General features: G+C 36.0%; 1 protein-coding gene across 1 annotated transcript in view; it reads right to left on the reverse strand.

The window, feature by feature from the left end:
- Window positions 1-16,435, reverse strand: part of LOC150084603 (delta(14)-sterol reductase TM7SF2-like) — a 152,102-nt gene that overhangs the window by 89,222 nt on the left and 46,445 nt on the right. Inside the window, exon 4 of the mRNA XM_090376303.1 lies at window positions 7,004-7,193. Coding sequence (XP_090232429.1) covers window positions 7,004-7,193 — 190 coding nt within the window. The remainder of the gene's footprint in view (window positions 1-7,003; window positions 7,194-16,435) is intronic.

Genomic DNA, 16,435 nt, shown 5'->3' on the forward strand with positions numbered 1-16,435 from the left:
AACAACTAAAGCCCAACGATCATGCGCAGCGGCGTGCATTCGCTGATTGGGCGCTAGAGCAGTTGGAGGTCGATCCTGATTTTGGGCGAAAAATAATGTTTAGTGACGAGGCTCATTTCTGGTTAAGTGGCTTTGTTAACAAGCAAAATTGCCGAATTTGGAGCGACGAAAACCCACGGGAGATTCATGAGGTCCCACTACATTCCGAAAAAGTTACGGTATGGTGTACACTTTGGTCCGGCGGAATAATTGGTCCGTATTTTTTCGAAAACGAAGAAGAAGTGGCACTTACGGTCAATGGTGAGCGATACAGGGCTATGATAAGAGATTTTTTTTGGCCTGCAGTGGATGGAATCGATCTAACAAACATTTGGTTTCAGCAAGACGGTGCTACGTGCCATACGGCACGTGATACAGTAACACTATTGCATGAGAAATTTGAAGGTTCCGTTATATCGCGAAATGGTGACGTTAATTGGCCGCCCAGATCCTGCGACCTAACGCCACTGGATTTTTTTCTCTGGGGCTTTCTAAAATCCAAAGTCTATGCTAACAAACCACGGACGGTTGCCGCCTTAAAGGCCAACATTAGGCGCATTATTGCTGAAATTGAGCCACTTTTATGCGATAACGTCATCACCAATTGGGTATCCAGGATTAACCAAACCAGACAAAGCCGCGGCGGACATTTATCTGATATAATTTTTAAAACATAATGTTAACACATATACTTCATAATAAAAATAAAAATAGATCACTATCACTCTCACAATTTGTTTTATTGCGTTACAAAAATCAAGCGTTACTATTGGAAAGCCCTGTATTAGAGATGACCCAGAGTATATTTATTTTCTTAATGTAAGTAGTTTATAGATGTTTGATGTATTCTTGGAAGTTTAGCTTTTAATCAAAAATTAGCCTTAAGGCTGAATGCTGTTCACAACTGGAAGAGGATCACTAGGCAAGTAAGTCGGATTCATGATGTGTTTTATGAATCAATGTTATTTATTGATATTTGCAGATACCTCTCAATGTAACTCATATTCTGAGAATGACAGGATATGGTAAAATCTTCAGAGTAGAGATATGAGTCGACAGTGTTTGGAATGCTGTTTGTGATGTTGTTTATTCATATTGCAAATAAAGTGGCACTGAGAATAGAGCCTTGTGGGATTTCCTCATCTTACACGTATGTTTGAGACAGTACCTGCTGGTATCGAATTGGAAGGACCTGTGTCAAAGAAAGTTTTGAATAAAATAGGGTAAACAGCCTCTCATATCAACAGGATGGAGATCTCTTAGGGTGCCATGTAGTATATCGAAAGCGTTCTCTATATCAAGACATACCCATGATAAGGGATGTTGATTTCTGATAAATGCATTTATGTTCAGCCTTTACCCATAAGATCAAAGGATGATATATTCTTCCGAAAACCAAACTGATTATTACCGATTGTTTCGGGACTCAAGGTCCACGTGAGTTCATGGCACACCATTTTTTCCAAATTTTTACTCAAGCAGCTGGTTAGAGAAATCAGTCTGAAGTTGTGAGAAATCAAACAATCTTTTCCTAGATTGGGAATAGCCATTACATAGGAATATTGCAAGAAACTGAGAAACGTAAGTTCAGAAAAGATCCAATTGTAAAAGTTTAGCAGTGAGGATAATGATTCGTGATTTAGATGTTGAAGCATTATATAGTGGTTTAGATGTTGAAGCATTATTTAGATGTTGAAGCATTATATAAATTCTGTCAGGGCCAGGAGCATTGTTTCTTGAGGTATTTATGGATACTTTCAGTTCAGATAGTGTGATTGGTTGATTATAGGATAACAGACAGGTAGCTTTGAAGCTTAGTTTTGATTTCTCAACTTCAGCTTTAATTTTTTTTAAAATGATGGCTGTAAGTGGTAGAGGCAGAAAATTCAGAGAACGCAGTTCCTAAGGCATTTGCAATCTGCAGAAGTAGAAATCTCCTTCATATTCTAGTTAAGAACAGGCAATGGTAACATAAGATACCATTTAACTGCTTTATTTTTTTCCGAATTATTCTGGCATCAGTATCGTTTTTGATTGACGAACTGAATTTTATCCAAGGTTGGCAGTGGTGGAACATTTGCAGAAATTTCACACTGCACTTTTTTCCCTTTTCACTCTGATAGAATCTTCATTCCACCAGTAATCAGTATGCCTACAGTTTCTTAAGTCAGACTGTGGGATGGCTGCTGTTGCAGCTGAAAGTAACTGCATTGTGATGCTCAGCGACAGTATCAATAGGAGAAGACTCAGTAATGTGATCATCAAAAGAGACATGGTTGGTATATTTAAAATGGTTGGTTTATATTTATTCCACTCTGCTTCAGAAAATTTCCATTCTCTTAAGGTTTCTGTTGTTTTGGAATTCTACATATTAGCAGACAGCGATAGCCATTGAGAGGATTGTCAAGCATGGTCCACTTGATAACTGGGAAGTGGATCAGAGAGCAGATTGAGATCTATTGCAGAGGTTGGCCCAGTAGGAAAATGGATGTGATTGAACATCTATTCAGTAGTGTTAAATTCTGTCTGTCTGTTGTGTATCACTTCAATGAACTCCCAATGTTGCATTTCCATGGCAACATTTTGTGAGATGAAAACTCCATAATGGATGATTTCCATTGAAGTCTCCTAATAAACAAACAGGAGAGAGACATCAATTGCAAAACAAAGTTTTCCAGTTCCTGAATTGTACATGGATGGTTAGGTGGAAGATAAATAGAAACTAGTGACAGAGTGACACCTATGTTTGTTACCTCAATATTATATGTGACAATGGCTTCTAAGGTTTGCAGTGGAATGCAACTGGAGAGGACTCTTGAGTCCAAGAGTATGGCAACTCCTCCATGAGCATTATCAGTGTCAGATCTGTTGTTGTTGTTTGGTTTTTAGGAGCATTAGCAACTAAGGCCATATTGCTCCGGGAATACGCGGTGGTCATTCCCTTGACCTTTCCGCATCCTCCGTATTTGGTGGTGACGGGCTCGAACCCCGGTCTAATCAAGAAGCGTGTGCTACGCACTGCTGCTCCTTCCCACCTGGCTACGGAGGCGCCTAGTGTCAGATCTATCTTGCCAGAAGATAGTATAATTTTTGATTGAAAGGGGAGACTTGGTGTCAAATTCATTTCTTGTTAGCACATGGAAATAGTATTGTAGTGGTCAATAGTGCATAGATATTATCCATGTTGCTGCAAAAACCTTTGTAATTCCATTGTTTAGTTTTGTAAGAGGAATCTGTGCTTTTTATGAGTGGTTTGTTTATAACGGTAAAGTTTTTGTTTTTCTTCTATGGAAAAAGTGGGGCATCCTGAGTCATTGCTATCTTCCATATCATCATCTGATGTATTTCAAGCAGTTCTTGACTAGCCATATCATCTGTATCCATTCATGATGGGTATGATTGTATCACCTCAACAGGATCTACCTTTTGCGATTTCTCTGATACTTGACAATGGCAAAGGCTTGAGATGGAATTGTGAGTGGTGTATTATTGCTTTTGCCTACTAGGTGTGGCAAAATGGATGCTGAATTGAGAGTACTGATCGGCCACAGTCTGCGAGACTGACACTTCTCTTTGATATGCTATGCTACTGATTAGTGACTGTGGGTAGCAGAAGCATAAGTGCATTTTGGCATACTTAATTTAACTTATTTTCTTGCTTATTGATAAGAAACTATTTTCAATCTTAGATTTCTGGATGGGTTCTCTTTCCTTAACTTACAGAGTTCACAATCTTTAGAGTAAGCTGGATGGCTGGCCCTGCAATTAAGACACTTCAGAGTTGGTGCCTTGCATTCTGTTTGTGTATGAACTTTACACCCACAGTTTGATAATGTTGTATTCCCATGGCATGCTGTCTGGGAGTGACCAAATTTCTGGCATTTATGACATCTTAGAGATGGGGGGAGGTTCGGATTAAAGTGTCAAACACACCAGTTTAAGTAACCTGCTTTTACTGAATCTGGTAGATTTGGTGCGACTAAGCTGCCGCCATCTTTTCATATCAAAATTCTTTTTGCTTGAGTTACATTTTGGTCTTTTAGTTCCTGAACTATTTCTTCTTCAGAAATTTTTCTTCTTCAGATCCCATTCAGTGATCACTCTCTAGGAAGAATCCAATGTGGTATGTATTATCATTATACATATCATGATTTAGTATGTCATAAACACTCAGGAAAGGTGACTTGAATTGGAATTCCACTTAAAGAAAGTGAGCTGTAATAATAGAGAGGTCTCTATTAGTACATCTCCTGATTGGAGATGTGTCACAATTTTAAGAGATCCTGCTGCATTTTCAAGGCATCTCTAAATGATGAAAAGGAGGAGCTTGCTTACTTCTAGTGTCCATTTCCAGTTCTTCTGGCCCTGAAGGTTGGTCCCCCCCAAGGTTATTGTTCCCACCATGGGAAGGCAGGCGTAATGCCATGACTAAGCAGTGAATTAAGTTAGTTGGGTTAATTAAACAAAAAAAAGTAAAGGAACAGTGTCTTTTCTTCCCCCGACTTCATTTACTGCATGTAAGTGAGAAGTCTTTGAATTTTATGCAACTTTAATAAGCTAACATTTTAGCTAAACAGAAGGAAAATTACTTGATAGGAAGACGCTTTTGAGAATGCGCAATGATCAATTGGCACCCAGAGCCATTCATGACATGTCTTAATAATTCATTCTAAACAGAGCATAAATTACTCTGTGACTTCGGTGGTATCTGCTGAGAATAAGTAACAACAGTCTTCTCCTTTGGGTGAAGTGTTACTTATTTCATTTGAAGTAGTGCAATGTCACGGCAACTCATCGTGAAGGTATTCACAATATGAGATATAACTTAAACGATGCCACTTTTGCAAATTATTTTCTAATTCAGAATTGGCTGTGTACTAATATGATGCAGTTGCACTAACTTGTACGTGGTCTGTAACTTCTATATTGGGGGAGAGGAACTGCTACCTGCCATTAACAATACAATATAAATGTCAATAAACACTAACTTACTTTTTCAGATTATTTATATGAAGTTTTTTTTTTGGTAGTTGTTGGCACATCGGCTTCTGTGGCCATAATGCACCTCCCAAGGTTTTTGCAGTACTTTGATCCAAGCCCGAGGCGGGATTCGAACCCATGATCTTTGGGTTGCCAGGCAGGTACTTTACCCACCCGGCTAGCTCCGGTCGGCATTTATTTGAAGTACAATGGATTCTAGTAGAATAATTGTGGCAGAACAGCCGGAAAACAAACGTTATAATTGGAAACACTGATGGTCACAAGGGCTGCAACGTCACACTAGAATAGAATGAAGGGAGAAAAATAAAATTCTGCCTGGCCTGCCATTAACAGTTCAATGTAAACATTAAATTAGTTTTACAAATTGTTTATACAAAGTATAAATTGAAGAAGACTGGGTAGGGGGTGAGAGGAAAGACTGCTATTAACAAAAACATTGATTTAGTTTTTCAGATTGTTTATATAAAATATAAATAGAAAGAAACACAATAATTGAGCCAATACAGCAGGAAAATAAAAATGGAAATGCCAATGCACACAACATTGGACTGGAAAGGGAATTTTATGATGTTGAAATGGGTGTGATATTGGACTGCAAAGGTCTAAACAAAATAACAACAAAACATAAATAAATAAAATTCAATAAATTAACAATAACCAAATGACAGAATAAATTAAAATATAATGAAGAAAGCAAGGGGTAGTCATAAGCACTCAAACTAAAGAACACTGGAACAGAAATACATAGAAGTCAAAGCAGGGAGAAGAAAACAAAATGCAACAAACTGTGTTAAACCCATATCATAATTCTTGGTAAATAGAGTTTCCTTTACATAATAACCTTGCAGGCATAACCATGTTTGCTTAATTACAATAATATCAGAAAATACTTTTGAAAATCTGAAGGAATGCTCTCACCACAACTGGTGGATTTCAGTTGTCTGATTCAAACCTACAAAAGTCAATAATGTCAATATTGAATAAATTCTGAATTTTTGATCTAGCAGTAAAAAAAAAATCGAATGTGATAACATAAATAGTTGTAGAGGTATTAATGCATTAAAAAAAAAAAAAAAAGGAACAATGAGTTTTTTGTTTTTTTTTCACAATTTTTGTCAAGTTTTCTTAAAATTCTGATTTGATTTTTCATAATAATTTCACTCTAATATTGGACAATCAAGTCAAGAACAAATTAATATTTAAAAACATTTATACATAAATCATTAATTTTTCCAAACCTTGAAATTACAAAAAGAAATTCATTCCATAGAGCGCTGACAACTCAGTACCAGTAGCCCAAGAACATTTGGAAAACTCACTTCTGGAAGCCCGCATACATTCCAAGAATCCACCACGACAGGCTCATTCATGTCCAGGAAATCACGTGCAAAAGGTAAAGACAATAAGAATATAGCCATCTATGATAATTTTGATGTATTTTAAATATTACGAATCTCATTACTATGTGATGGCTGCAATTCACCACATATTTATTAAAAATTGTTTGCAAGAATGTTCACATTTTTAAAACAATTTTCAAACAGTTCTTTATGACTGTACAAATAAAAATCATCAAAAGATTATTTTTAAAAACGTCCTAACTTGAAACCCTGCTAGAACATCTAGATAATTCCAGTACTATTTTACACCACTAATTTATCATGAGAAAACTTCTTTGCAAAATAAATAAGAGATAACAAAACTGCTCATAACTGCATAGCATAACTCTAAAACCAACCTACTCATTAATTAAATAATTATATGCATAATTATTATTTAATTATGCATACAATTAAATTCTGATTCAGAATTTAATTATCCAATTGAATTCTGAGATCCAATCAATAAGCAATGTATAAACTGATATGCCAAAATTAAAATCTGAAAGATCTTCATTAGTCATATTTTAAATGTATTTTGATTTATTTCATCTTAAATTATCAAGTTTTTGCAGCTTACATACCATTCAGTCGATATTTCAATGGGACATTCATTTCTCCAGAACAAAATCCTTCTACCACAGTTCCAAAAGGCACTACCATTAAACCAGCTTGTGTTATTATCCATCCAATATATATCAAAATTGCTCCTATATCAAAATATGCTGATAATGTTTTGGGATATGATGGTACTTTCAAGACTGTACAGTATGTCTAAAAATCAAAAATTATAATACCATTATTAATGACAAAAATTAGTAATATTAATTTAAATATCACACAAATCCTATGTAAATACCAACAACTAAATAAACAATACATCAGAAAATTCAATACCCTCTACCATATAAATAAGCATATTTTTAAAGAAAGTTACATGTTTTCTTTATGAGAAATAAACAGAGATGTACTACTTTGATAGGCGCCTCCATAGCCAGGTGGGCAGGAGCAGCAGCGCGCAGCACACACTTCTTGATTAGACCGGGGTTCGAGCCCGTGGCCACTAAATACGGAGGATGCAGAAAGGTCAGGGAATGACCACTGCATATCCCAGAGCAACATGGCCTTAGTTGCTATTATTTAATTAACCAATTGAATTCTGAGATCCAATCAATAAGCAATGTATAAACTGATATGCCAAAATTAAAATGCTCCTAAAATTTTTATGCTCCTAAAAACCAAATAACAACAACTACTTTGATATCTACAGATAAGCTAGTCTAAGCTACTTTTATTTCTTTTGAACTTGCCCATTCCTTTTTATAAACAAAAGTCAATGGTTACACAGAGCATTCATTTAAGTATTTCTTTCTGTTAGCTATGTTGTATACATACTCTCTGTGCTCCACATACCTATAACTTTAATAAATCTCCTCATGAACAGAGCTCGATTCTTCCTACAAATAATAATAAACTTATTCAGATTTTACTCTCTAATGTCAAATTTAAAGCAGTAGATGCGAGTGGGTAGGTCATGCTTTGACAGCTATAGGAAGTATCAATATTTTTTAAAACAATGATATCAATTACAGTGGTGAAAAAACCAAAACCATTGTACTGCTGAGAAAATGTTAACTTTTATGTGAAGAAATTGAGAATAGGAAGAGAGAGTAGGAAGTATCTACCTCAAAAAGGTAATGATGGTCTTTTTCATAATACTATGAGCTCTTTATCATTTTTTGCCATGGTTATGGGTGGGGGGGGATTAATTTTATAGTATATTTTCAGTTTATTTTGGTAGAATATTGGGAGTTACACAATAATTCTTAAAGTAGTGGTGACTGGTCAATGCTGAAGCATTTTTAAGTCGATCGTTTTATAAATTCATTTGCAAAATACATTCTTAAAAATAAAAAATGTAGTAAATACAATAAACTTTGTTAATTTGAATGCTGATATTTTTAAATTCTAAAAATCAAAAATATCAATTTAATGAAAAAAATACTTTAATTCAAATTCCTCAATAATTCAAAGTGAATTTTAGCTCCATGATCAAATATTTTTGCATAATTTAAAAAAAAAAAAAAAAAACCTTAGTTGTTTGAAACAGCTAGAGTAGTCATGCATATTGGGCACTTGGACTAACAATGTGGTAATCTCAGCTTCACTAACAGGTGTCCTGCAAATGCCTGTATATTGTTTTCAGTTCAAATACACTTGCTGTTATGAGGGTTTGCTTTGTTTAATTGTGTCTTGTGCATAAACACATGTTCAATTATATCACTGGCTGAATAAATTAACTGCACTTTCATTAATTTACGTATTGTGTCGTTTTATAGTTTTGTTACTTGTTTAGAGTTTCACTACATATGCCACCATAACCTCAGGGGTTCACATCTGGTGAGTATGGGCTTGGCACACCCAGGGTCCTCGGCTGGATATCATCATTCTTCTCTTTCTTGGTGATTTCCTTCTACTTCTCTCCCACTCTCTCTCTCTCTCTCTCTCTCTCTCTCTCTCTCTCTCTCTCTCTCTCACACACACACACACACACACACAAGGTAACTCAGAAATTTTTTTGGCTGGTGCAGCATAAGCCTCAGGCTTCCTTGCACCATATGGCTAATAATAATTAATAATTAATAATATTGCAGTGTTGTGGTTTAACCTTCCATGCTGTGTTGACAGTGCAAGCTGTTACCATCAAAAGAGATGTGTGGGAAAAAATGAACTCTGTAACAGAGAAAAGGAAAACTTCTACATGAAAATTGCAACAATAAATTCTTTTGGTTTCATCATGTGAAAGCATTTCTAGTTGCTGCCAAACAGCAGTGACAAATCCAACACTGACAAATGATGTCCTTGAGTTTATTGCTACTGTGCTAATCAGAATCAGATTGAACTGGGAAAATGCTGATCTCTGGGAAGCTACTTCTTTCTCAAAGATTCAAACAAAAATACCCTTTATTTTCTTAGGCGAGGGGGCAGCTTTTCTTTTCAATTTGGCTCTACTACTAATCTGCTTAATGGTAGTTGCCAATTCATGAATCTGTATACACTGCCCCAAGCATATGATCAGCTGTACAATGCTAATATGATTGCACACAACTTCCATTAGCAAACAACCAGCTCCATTGAATCAAGTGACATCACCAGATGAGTCTTGAATTGGGTTTCATCATAAAAATTCAGTTTCTAACAGTCAGCAGTCTAATGTATTTGCTGTTTTGTATGCATTTCTCTATTACATCATTATGTGTTAGCCTTAGCGGAGGCATATGATGCAGCATCAGCCAAAAAAAAAAACCCTCCCATTTCACCCCTCCATTCATTCCAAATGCCTGTCCAGCTCAGCCCTTAAATTTATTTAGGCTATTAGCTTCCATAACAAAAGATGGAAGCCTGTTCCACCTATCAACTACCTGCTTGCTAAAGACAAATTTCCGCACATCTATTCTACAACTATCTTTCATCAATTTCAAACTGTGCCTCCTCAAATTCTTAGTCTGAACAAGAGGAAGAATCCCATCAGCATTCAGCTTGCTAAACCCATTCAAGGCCTTATACAACTCAATTCAGATCACCACACAGTTGCCTACTCTCCAGGTGCTGCAATTTGCAGAACTTAAGCCTTTCTTGATAAGAGCACCCCTTTTTCCCCTCACCAAATCTTGTTGCCCTTCTTTGTACTCATTCTAGCAACTCTACATCCTTCCTAAAATGAGGCCTCCAGGCCTGTACACAGTACTCTAGGTGTGGCCTGACCATTGCCTTGTATAATGGGATAATCACCTCCCTGTCCCTGCTAGCAAAATTCCTATATATCATTGACAAGACTCCATGACCTGCCCTGGCAGCCCATCTGCACTGCTCAGCGTACTTCATATTTCACTGCACAATTACCCCCCCAGGTCTTTTTCACTTTCCGCTTCCCTGAGTGTAGTACCACACAGTTGATACATTTCTCTTTGGTTATCACTACCCATATGCAGTACTTTGCATTTGTCAATGTTAAACTTCAGTTGCCACTTCTCAGCGCATTTGTCCAACTTATCTAGATCCAGTTGGAGTAGCGTACTGTCTTTACTGTCGATAACAACCCTGCCAACCTTTGTATCATCTCCAAACTTGGACATTAAACCTGATATACCTTCATCAATATCATTGATAAATATACTAAACAACAGTGGGCCCAACACCGAATCCTGGGGAACTCCACTAACAACATTTGTCCACGAAGAGCGGTGTCCATTGATTACCACTCCCTGTCGTCTCTCACTCAACCATCCCTTTATCCATTCTAGCAACTTACCCTTAATGCCATACCTCTCCAATTTGTACAGCAGTCTTCCATGTGCAGCATTATCATAAGCTTTCCTGAAATCCAAATATATGATATCAAAATTATTTTTTGCATTCAGTTCCTTTGTGACATCATAATATCCAATCAAATTGGTCAGAGAAGACCATCCTTTAACAAACACATGCTGTGTCTTAACTATTACTGCAGTCTTGTCTAGATGATCCTGCAATGCTTCTTTAATCAGTGATTCCATTATTTTCCATGGAACACGAGTTAAACTAAAAGGTCTGTAGTTACTTGTGTCACCTTTTGAACCCCCCTTTGTGAACTGGTGATACATTTGCACACCTCCAGTCCATGGGGAACTCCCCTGTGTCTAAAGAAGCTCTCATAATTATGGCTAAGGGTTTGCTTACTTCCTTTGCTGCCTCCTTTAATATAATTGGATAGATCCCATCCACCCCAGGTGCTTCCTTACGTTTAACTTCAACAATTTCTCCTCCACTTTGCTCTCAGTTATTGCAAAATCACTTAGCTCCCTGTTAGCGTTTGATAAACTTCTGGCACTCCCCTCATTGAATAACTCCTCATGTGAGAATGTAGATGCATAATACTCATTCAGTTTATCAGCTACCTGAGCATGATCATTAGCCAACCCATCTGTGTTAAGTAGTCCAATCTGATTTATCCCTTTTCTTCTAGAGTTTACATATATAAAGAACTCTGCTGTTTTTCTTTGCATCCTTTCCCAAGGATTTTTCGTAATCTGCCTTCACCTGCCTAACCTCCTTTGTGACTTGATTACAGACTACAGGTAGTTCTCGACTTTAAGAGTTAATTCGTTCCTAGCGCGCGCTCGTACAGCGAAAACTCGTAAATCGGGAATTAAATCCCATAGACATAATGTTAAAAATAGAGGTTACGTTCTCAACAATGAAATTAGTTTATGTTTAAACAATGATTGATTTATCCAAAGAAATTAAAACGTAGCCTGTAAAATCAAGCAAATTGTAATAATAAAGAAATTATTTATGACTTACAAATTTTAAAGAATGGTTATCCTTCATCATCGACTAAATGGACACTCATTGATTACTCATTATTGGCTCAGCACTCTTTGGTTGGTTGCACAAGCAGTCGTCTTCCTCAGAAATGCTTCAAGAGGCGTTTGTTTCCAAGACAATCTTCCATTTTCTTTATAAATTTCAATAAATGCATAAACATTTTTTAATGGAACGCACAAATTGAAACTAACAGGATTTGCATGGAGTAACACATTCACGAAGCTTAAAAAAAAAGAAATGAAGAGAAGATTCTGAAATTTATGTTTTGTATATGATTGTTGATTTCAGTAAAGGGGAAACACATTTCACCATAATAACGCAAAAAAACCACACAATTCCAGCTATCGATATTTTCGCAAATGTAATAACATCAAGTTTACTAGCTGTTTATAACTGCTTGCAGTAACAGAAAAGCCCAATAAACTGGAAAGTGCAAACTGTTTTTGTTTTATGGTCGCGACCTCCAGAAATGTACCTTAGAACAATGTCACAAAGCCATTCAAAATTGGTTCTTATAACATAGCATATGATAACGATGAAAGTGTAGTGCATTTTAGTGATTTGATTTGGTAACTAATTCAATTTACACTATAAAAACGACCTTTTAGAGAGTTATATAGTGAAAATTTCAACTTCCGAGGTCATGGAATGAATTAACAAAAAACAACGTGTTATGGGTTCACATGATATTTTCACGATACAATGGTGTCTCTGGAATGGATTAATATCGTAAAGCCGAGTACACTGTATTGTATAGCTATATGTGTGGTTTGAAATGCAGTATTTATGAATGTTTAACATTCATTTTTTGCAATTAATGTTCATATTTTTGATTTTGTTGATACTTTGAAAAAAAAAAAAAACTCGTAAAGGGAGAACTGCCTGTAGATTATATCTGCCACAGGCTTCTGTGTCACCTGATACTTTATATGCATTCCATACATTTTTCGTCTCGGCCATGAGCCTCAGTTCCTCTGACATCCATTTAGGCCTAAACCTTGAACAGTATTTCTTAGTTGGAATGAAAAGCCTAGTAGCCTCCAAAATTAAGTCTCTGAAGGCTTCCCATTTTGAATTCAATGTTGGTAACATCATCAGTTGATACCACTGTACAGAATTTAAAAATTGTCTGAGACCCCCTGTAGTCACCTTTACGAAAGCAAAAGCCCTTTCCTTTAGCCTTGATGGTAGTTACATCTTTAAGTAATTCTCACAACAGTACATTGTGATCACTGTCACCTAGTGGTTCCTTTATCTGCAAATTCTTAATGCATGAATAATCACTACTGATAATCAGATCAAGAGTAGTACTCCATCTGGTTGCCTCTCGAACATCTTGCTGTAGAAAACAATCATCCAATAAATCCACAAAGTGACCAATCCACAGTTTGGTCACTTTCCATATATTGACAGGTTACAGTCAATATATGGAAAGTTAAAATCCCCCATTATAAGACATTCGGATTTACTGGCCCACTATTTCTCTGCACAATTGCTCATTATACTCATCAGATTCATTTGGCCTATAACACAACGCCTACTCTCATTTTTCCTTTCCCAGTGCTTATGGCACCTCAAACAGACTCAACATTGCATTGTCCATCAACATCAATTGGATGATTTTCCTTAAATTGTATGTGTTTATTAACTAACAGCATAACCCCTCCTTCCTTCCTGTCTATCCTTACTGTACACATTGTACTCCCCAAATTCCAATTCTGCACTGCTTATATCTGTGTGACACCACATCTCTGATATCCCAACAATATCTGCCTTTGATGTCTTGACTAGCACTTCAAGCTCATCAAATTTATTAACTATACTCCTAGCATTGGTGTACATGCAAGTAAACATGCACCTGTTTCTACTCTTAGTTACCCTAACACAGCCCATGTATTTATTTGTTCCACTATGACTACCAGCAATCCTGGAAATTAAGTGTCACATTGTGAAAATTACCAACTGAATTTTGAATCATGAGCACTACTAAAACTCAAAACAATTTAACAATGATTGGGAAAACGTTTTTTCTTTACAATGAAGAAGTACGCAACTGGTATGCAATGTCATAGTCTTCCTACCAAGAAGGGAGCAACCTCAACTGCCATTTAATGATTTGCATGCACGTTATGTTTGTTACCTCAAAATCATTAACAAAGCGAGATTGAGTAATAAAATTAAAAAATATACCACCAACAATTATTTCTCAAGGAAGTGTAATAAGTCCATGGCCACATCAATGGTATCATTATGTCTGAACTACCTCCATGTATAAAGCAAAAAGGTTTTCACAGGTAGCAAGATATTCAAACAAGAGTTTCTGGAAGCTGCTGATACTTCATTCAAAGATGTTAAAAGCAATGTAAGGTATGCAACACATTACATTTCAGGCACACTACATTTTTATTTCTTAAATTAATTGAATTTGTTTCTTTTTCTGTGATTATCAGAAGTGAAAAATAAATAACTAATTATCTGATTTCCAATTAATTATTAATTGGTTAATATATAAGAGTAATTGTTTTCATTTAAGTGCATACACCTCCCAACGTAATATTCACTTCATATTTTATAATACTTTAATCGACAGTGTGTGAAATGCAACATTTATTTCATTCTAACATCCTCGATTTTCATAACAACTGGTATATAACATGTATTTAACATTTCTGCTGTGATTAATAAAATAAGCAAATAGTAAAAAAAAAAAAAAACAATGTATACTTGTGACATAACACAATTAAATATATTTGTACATTTAGTTTTCCCTGATTCCATTAAGGGATGGTTGCGTGGAAGACAACAGATTGTAGTAATCAATGAGCACTGCTCTTCGTAGACAAATGTTATTAGTGGAGTTCCCCAGGGTTCGGTGTTAGGCCCATTGTTGTTTGGTATATTTATCAATGATATTGATGAAGGTATATCAGGTTTAATGTGCAAGTTTGCGGATGATACAAAGGTTGGCAGGGTTGTTAACGACAGTATGCTACTCCAACTGGATTTAGATAAGTTGGGAAAATGGGCCGAGAAGTGGCAACTGAAGTTTAACATTGACAAATGCAAAGTACTGCATATGGATAGCAATAACTGAAGAGAAACGTACCAACTGTATGATATTACACTCGGGGAAGTGGAAAGCGAAAAAGACCTGGGAGTAATTGTGCAGTCGAATATGAAGTTTGCTGAGCAGTGCAGACGGGGCTGCCAGGGCAGGTCATGGAGTCTTGTCAATGATATATAGGAATTTTGCTAGCAGGGACAGGGAGACGATTATCATGCTATACAAGGCAATGGTCAGGCCACAACTAGAGTACTGTGTACAGGTCTGGAGGTGTCATTTTAGGAAGGATGTAGAGTTGCTAGAACGAGTACAAAGAAGGGCAACAAGATTGGTCAGAGGAAGGAAGGGGTGCTCTTACCAAGAAAGGCTTAAATTCTGCAAATTGCAGCGCCTGGAGAGTAGGCACCTGCGAGATGATCTGATTCATGGCAATCAATGAAATCAACTTACACATCTTACAACAAATTGGCATCCGGAACAACATTTTACCGCATATGTTTGGAATTACCAAACTTCATAAACCCAACCACCCACTACGACCTATAATATCTTTCAGTAAATCAACCTTCACTAATTTATCTTCTTTTCTAGTTAAAATCATCTCCCCCCTCACCAGATTCTCGAAATTCAAAGTAAACAATACCTCCCAAGCATTTGATAAAATAAAACATATTACACTAACCAACAACGACATAATAGCATTGTTCGATGTAGTCTCATTGTACACTAATGTACATTTACCTTCAACATTACAAACTTTACGTAATTTCTTAATAGACGATAATACCTTACCCAATTGCACTTCCCTTTCAATTAATAGTATTCTAGAACTTACCTTTTTATTAGATGCTAGATATTTTCGATTTCTCAATCAGATATACCAGCAAATATACGGATTACCTATGAGATTGGGGATCTCAGCCCCCCTTTCTGAAATTTACCTAGCTTCAATAGAAAACTATGTACTACAACCATACTCCCCCCAGATATAAAATAATTTATAAGATATGCAGATGACATTCTTTTAATAGGACCAAAATCCACAATAGACTATCTTTCCATTAAATTCAGTTCAGTACACAATAGATTAAAATACACCCTAGAACTTGAAGAAAACTGACAAATTAATTTTCTGAACCTCACTATATATAGGAATGACACCAAACTAGGAACAAGAATTTTCAGAAAAAATACCCATACATGCAAGTACCTACATTTTGATTCGCACCACCCGCTAAACATAAAAAAAGCCATTCTTTATAATGATTTACAATGATTTAGATAAGTTTAAAAATTTATTTAGATAATGCTATAAAATACAGTTCTACACAAAACGATCTCAATCATGAACTTCAATATCTTACAACAAAATTCATATCTAGAAGGTACCCTACTCAATTAATTCAACAAACCATTTTCACCGTCCAAAATAATATTAACAATCCACCCAAACACACCTCTAATAATAATCTACGTATTATCCTACCATACCATAGTAGTTTTTACGATCAGTTCTGCCGTATATTCAAAGGTACCGACATCACCCTCACATTCTCAACTTATAATAAACTTGGCTCATTATTTA

This window comes from Mastigoproctus giganteus, chromosome 6, assembly GCF_048544385.1.
Source record: "Mastigoproctus giganteus isolate SK-2022 chromosome 6, ASM4854438v1, whole genome shotgun sequence".
NCBI lineage: Eukaryota > Metazoa > Arthropoda > Arachnida > Uropygi > Thelyphonidae > Mastigoproctus > Mastigoproctus giganteus.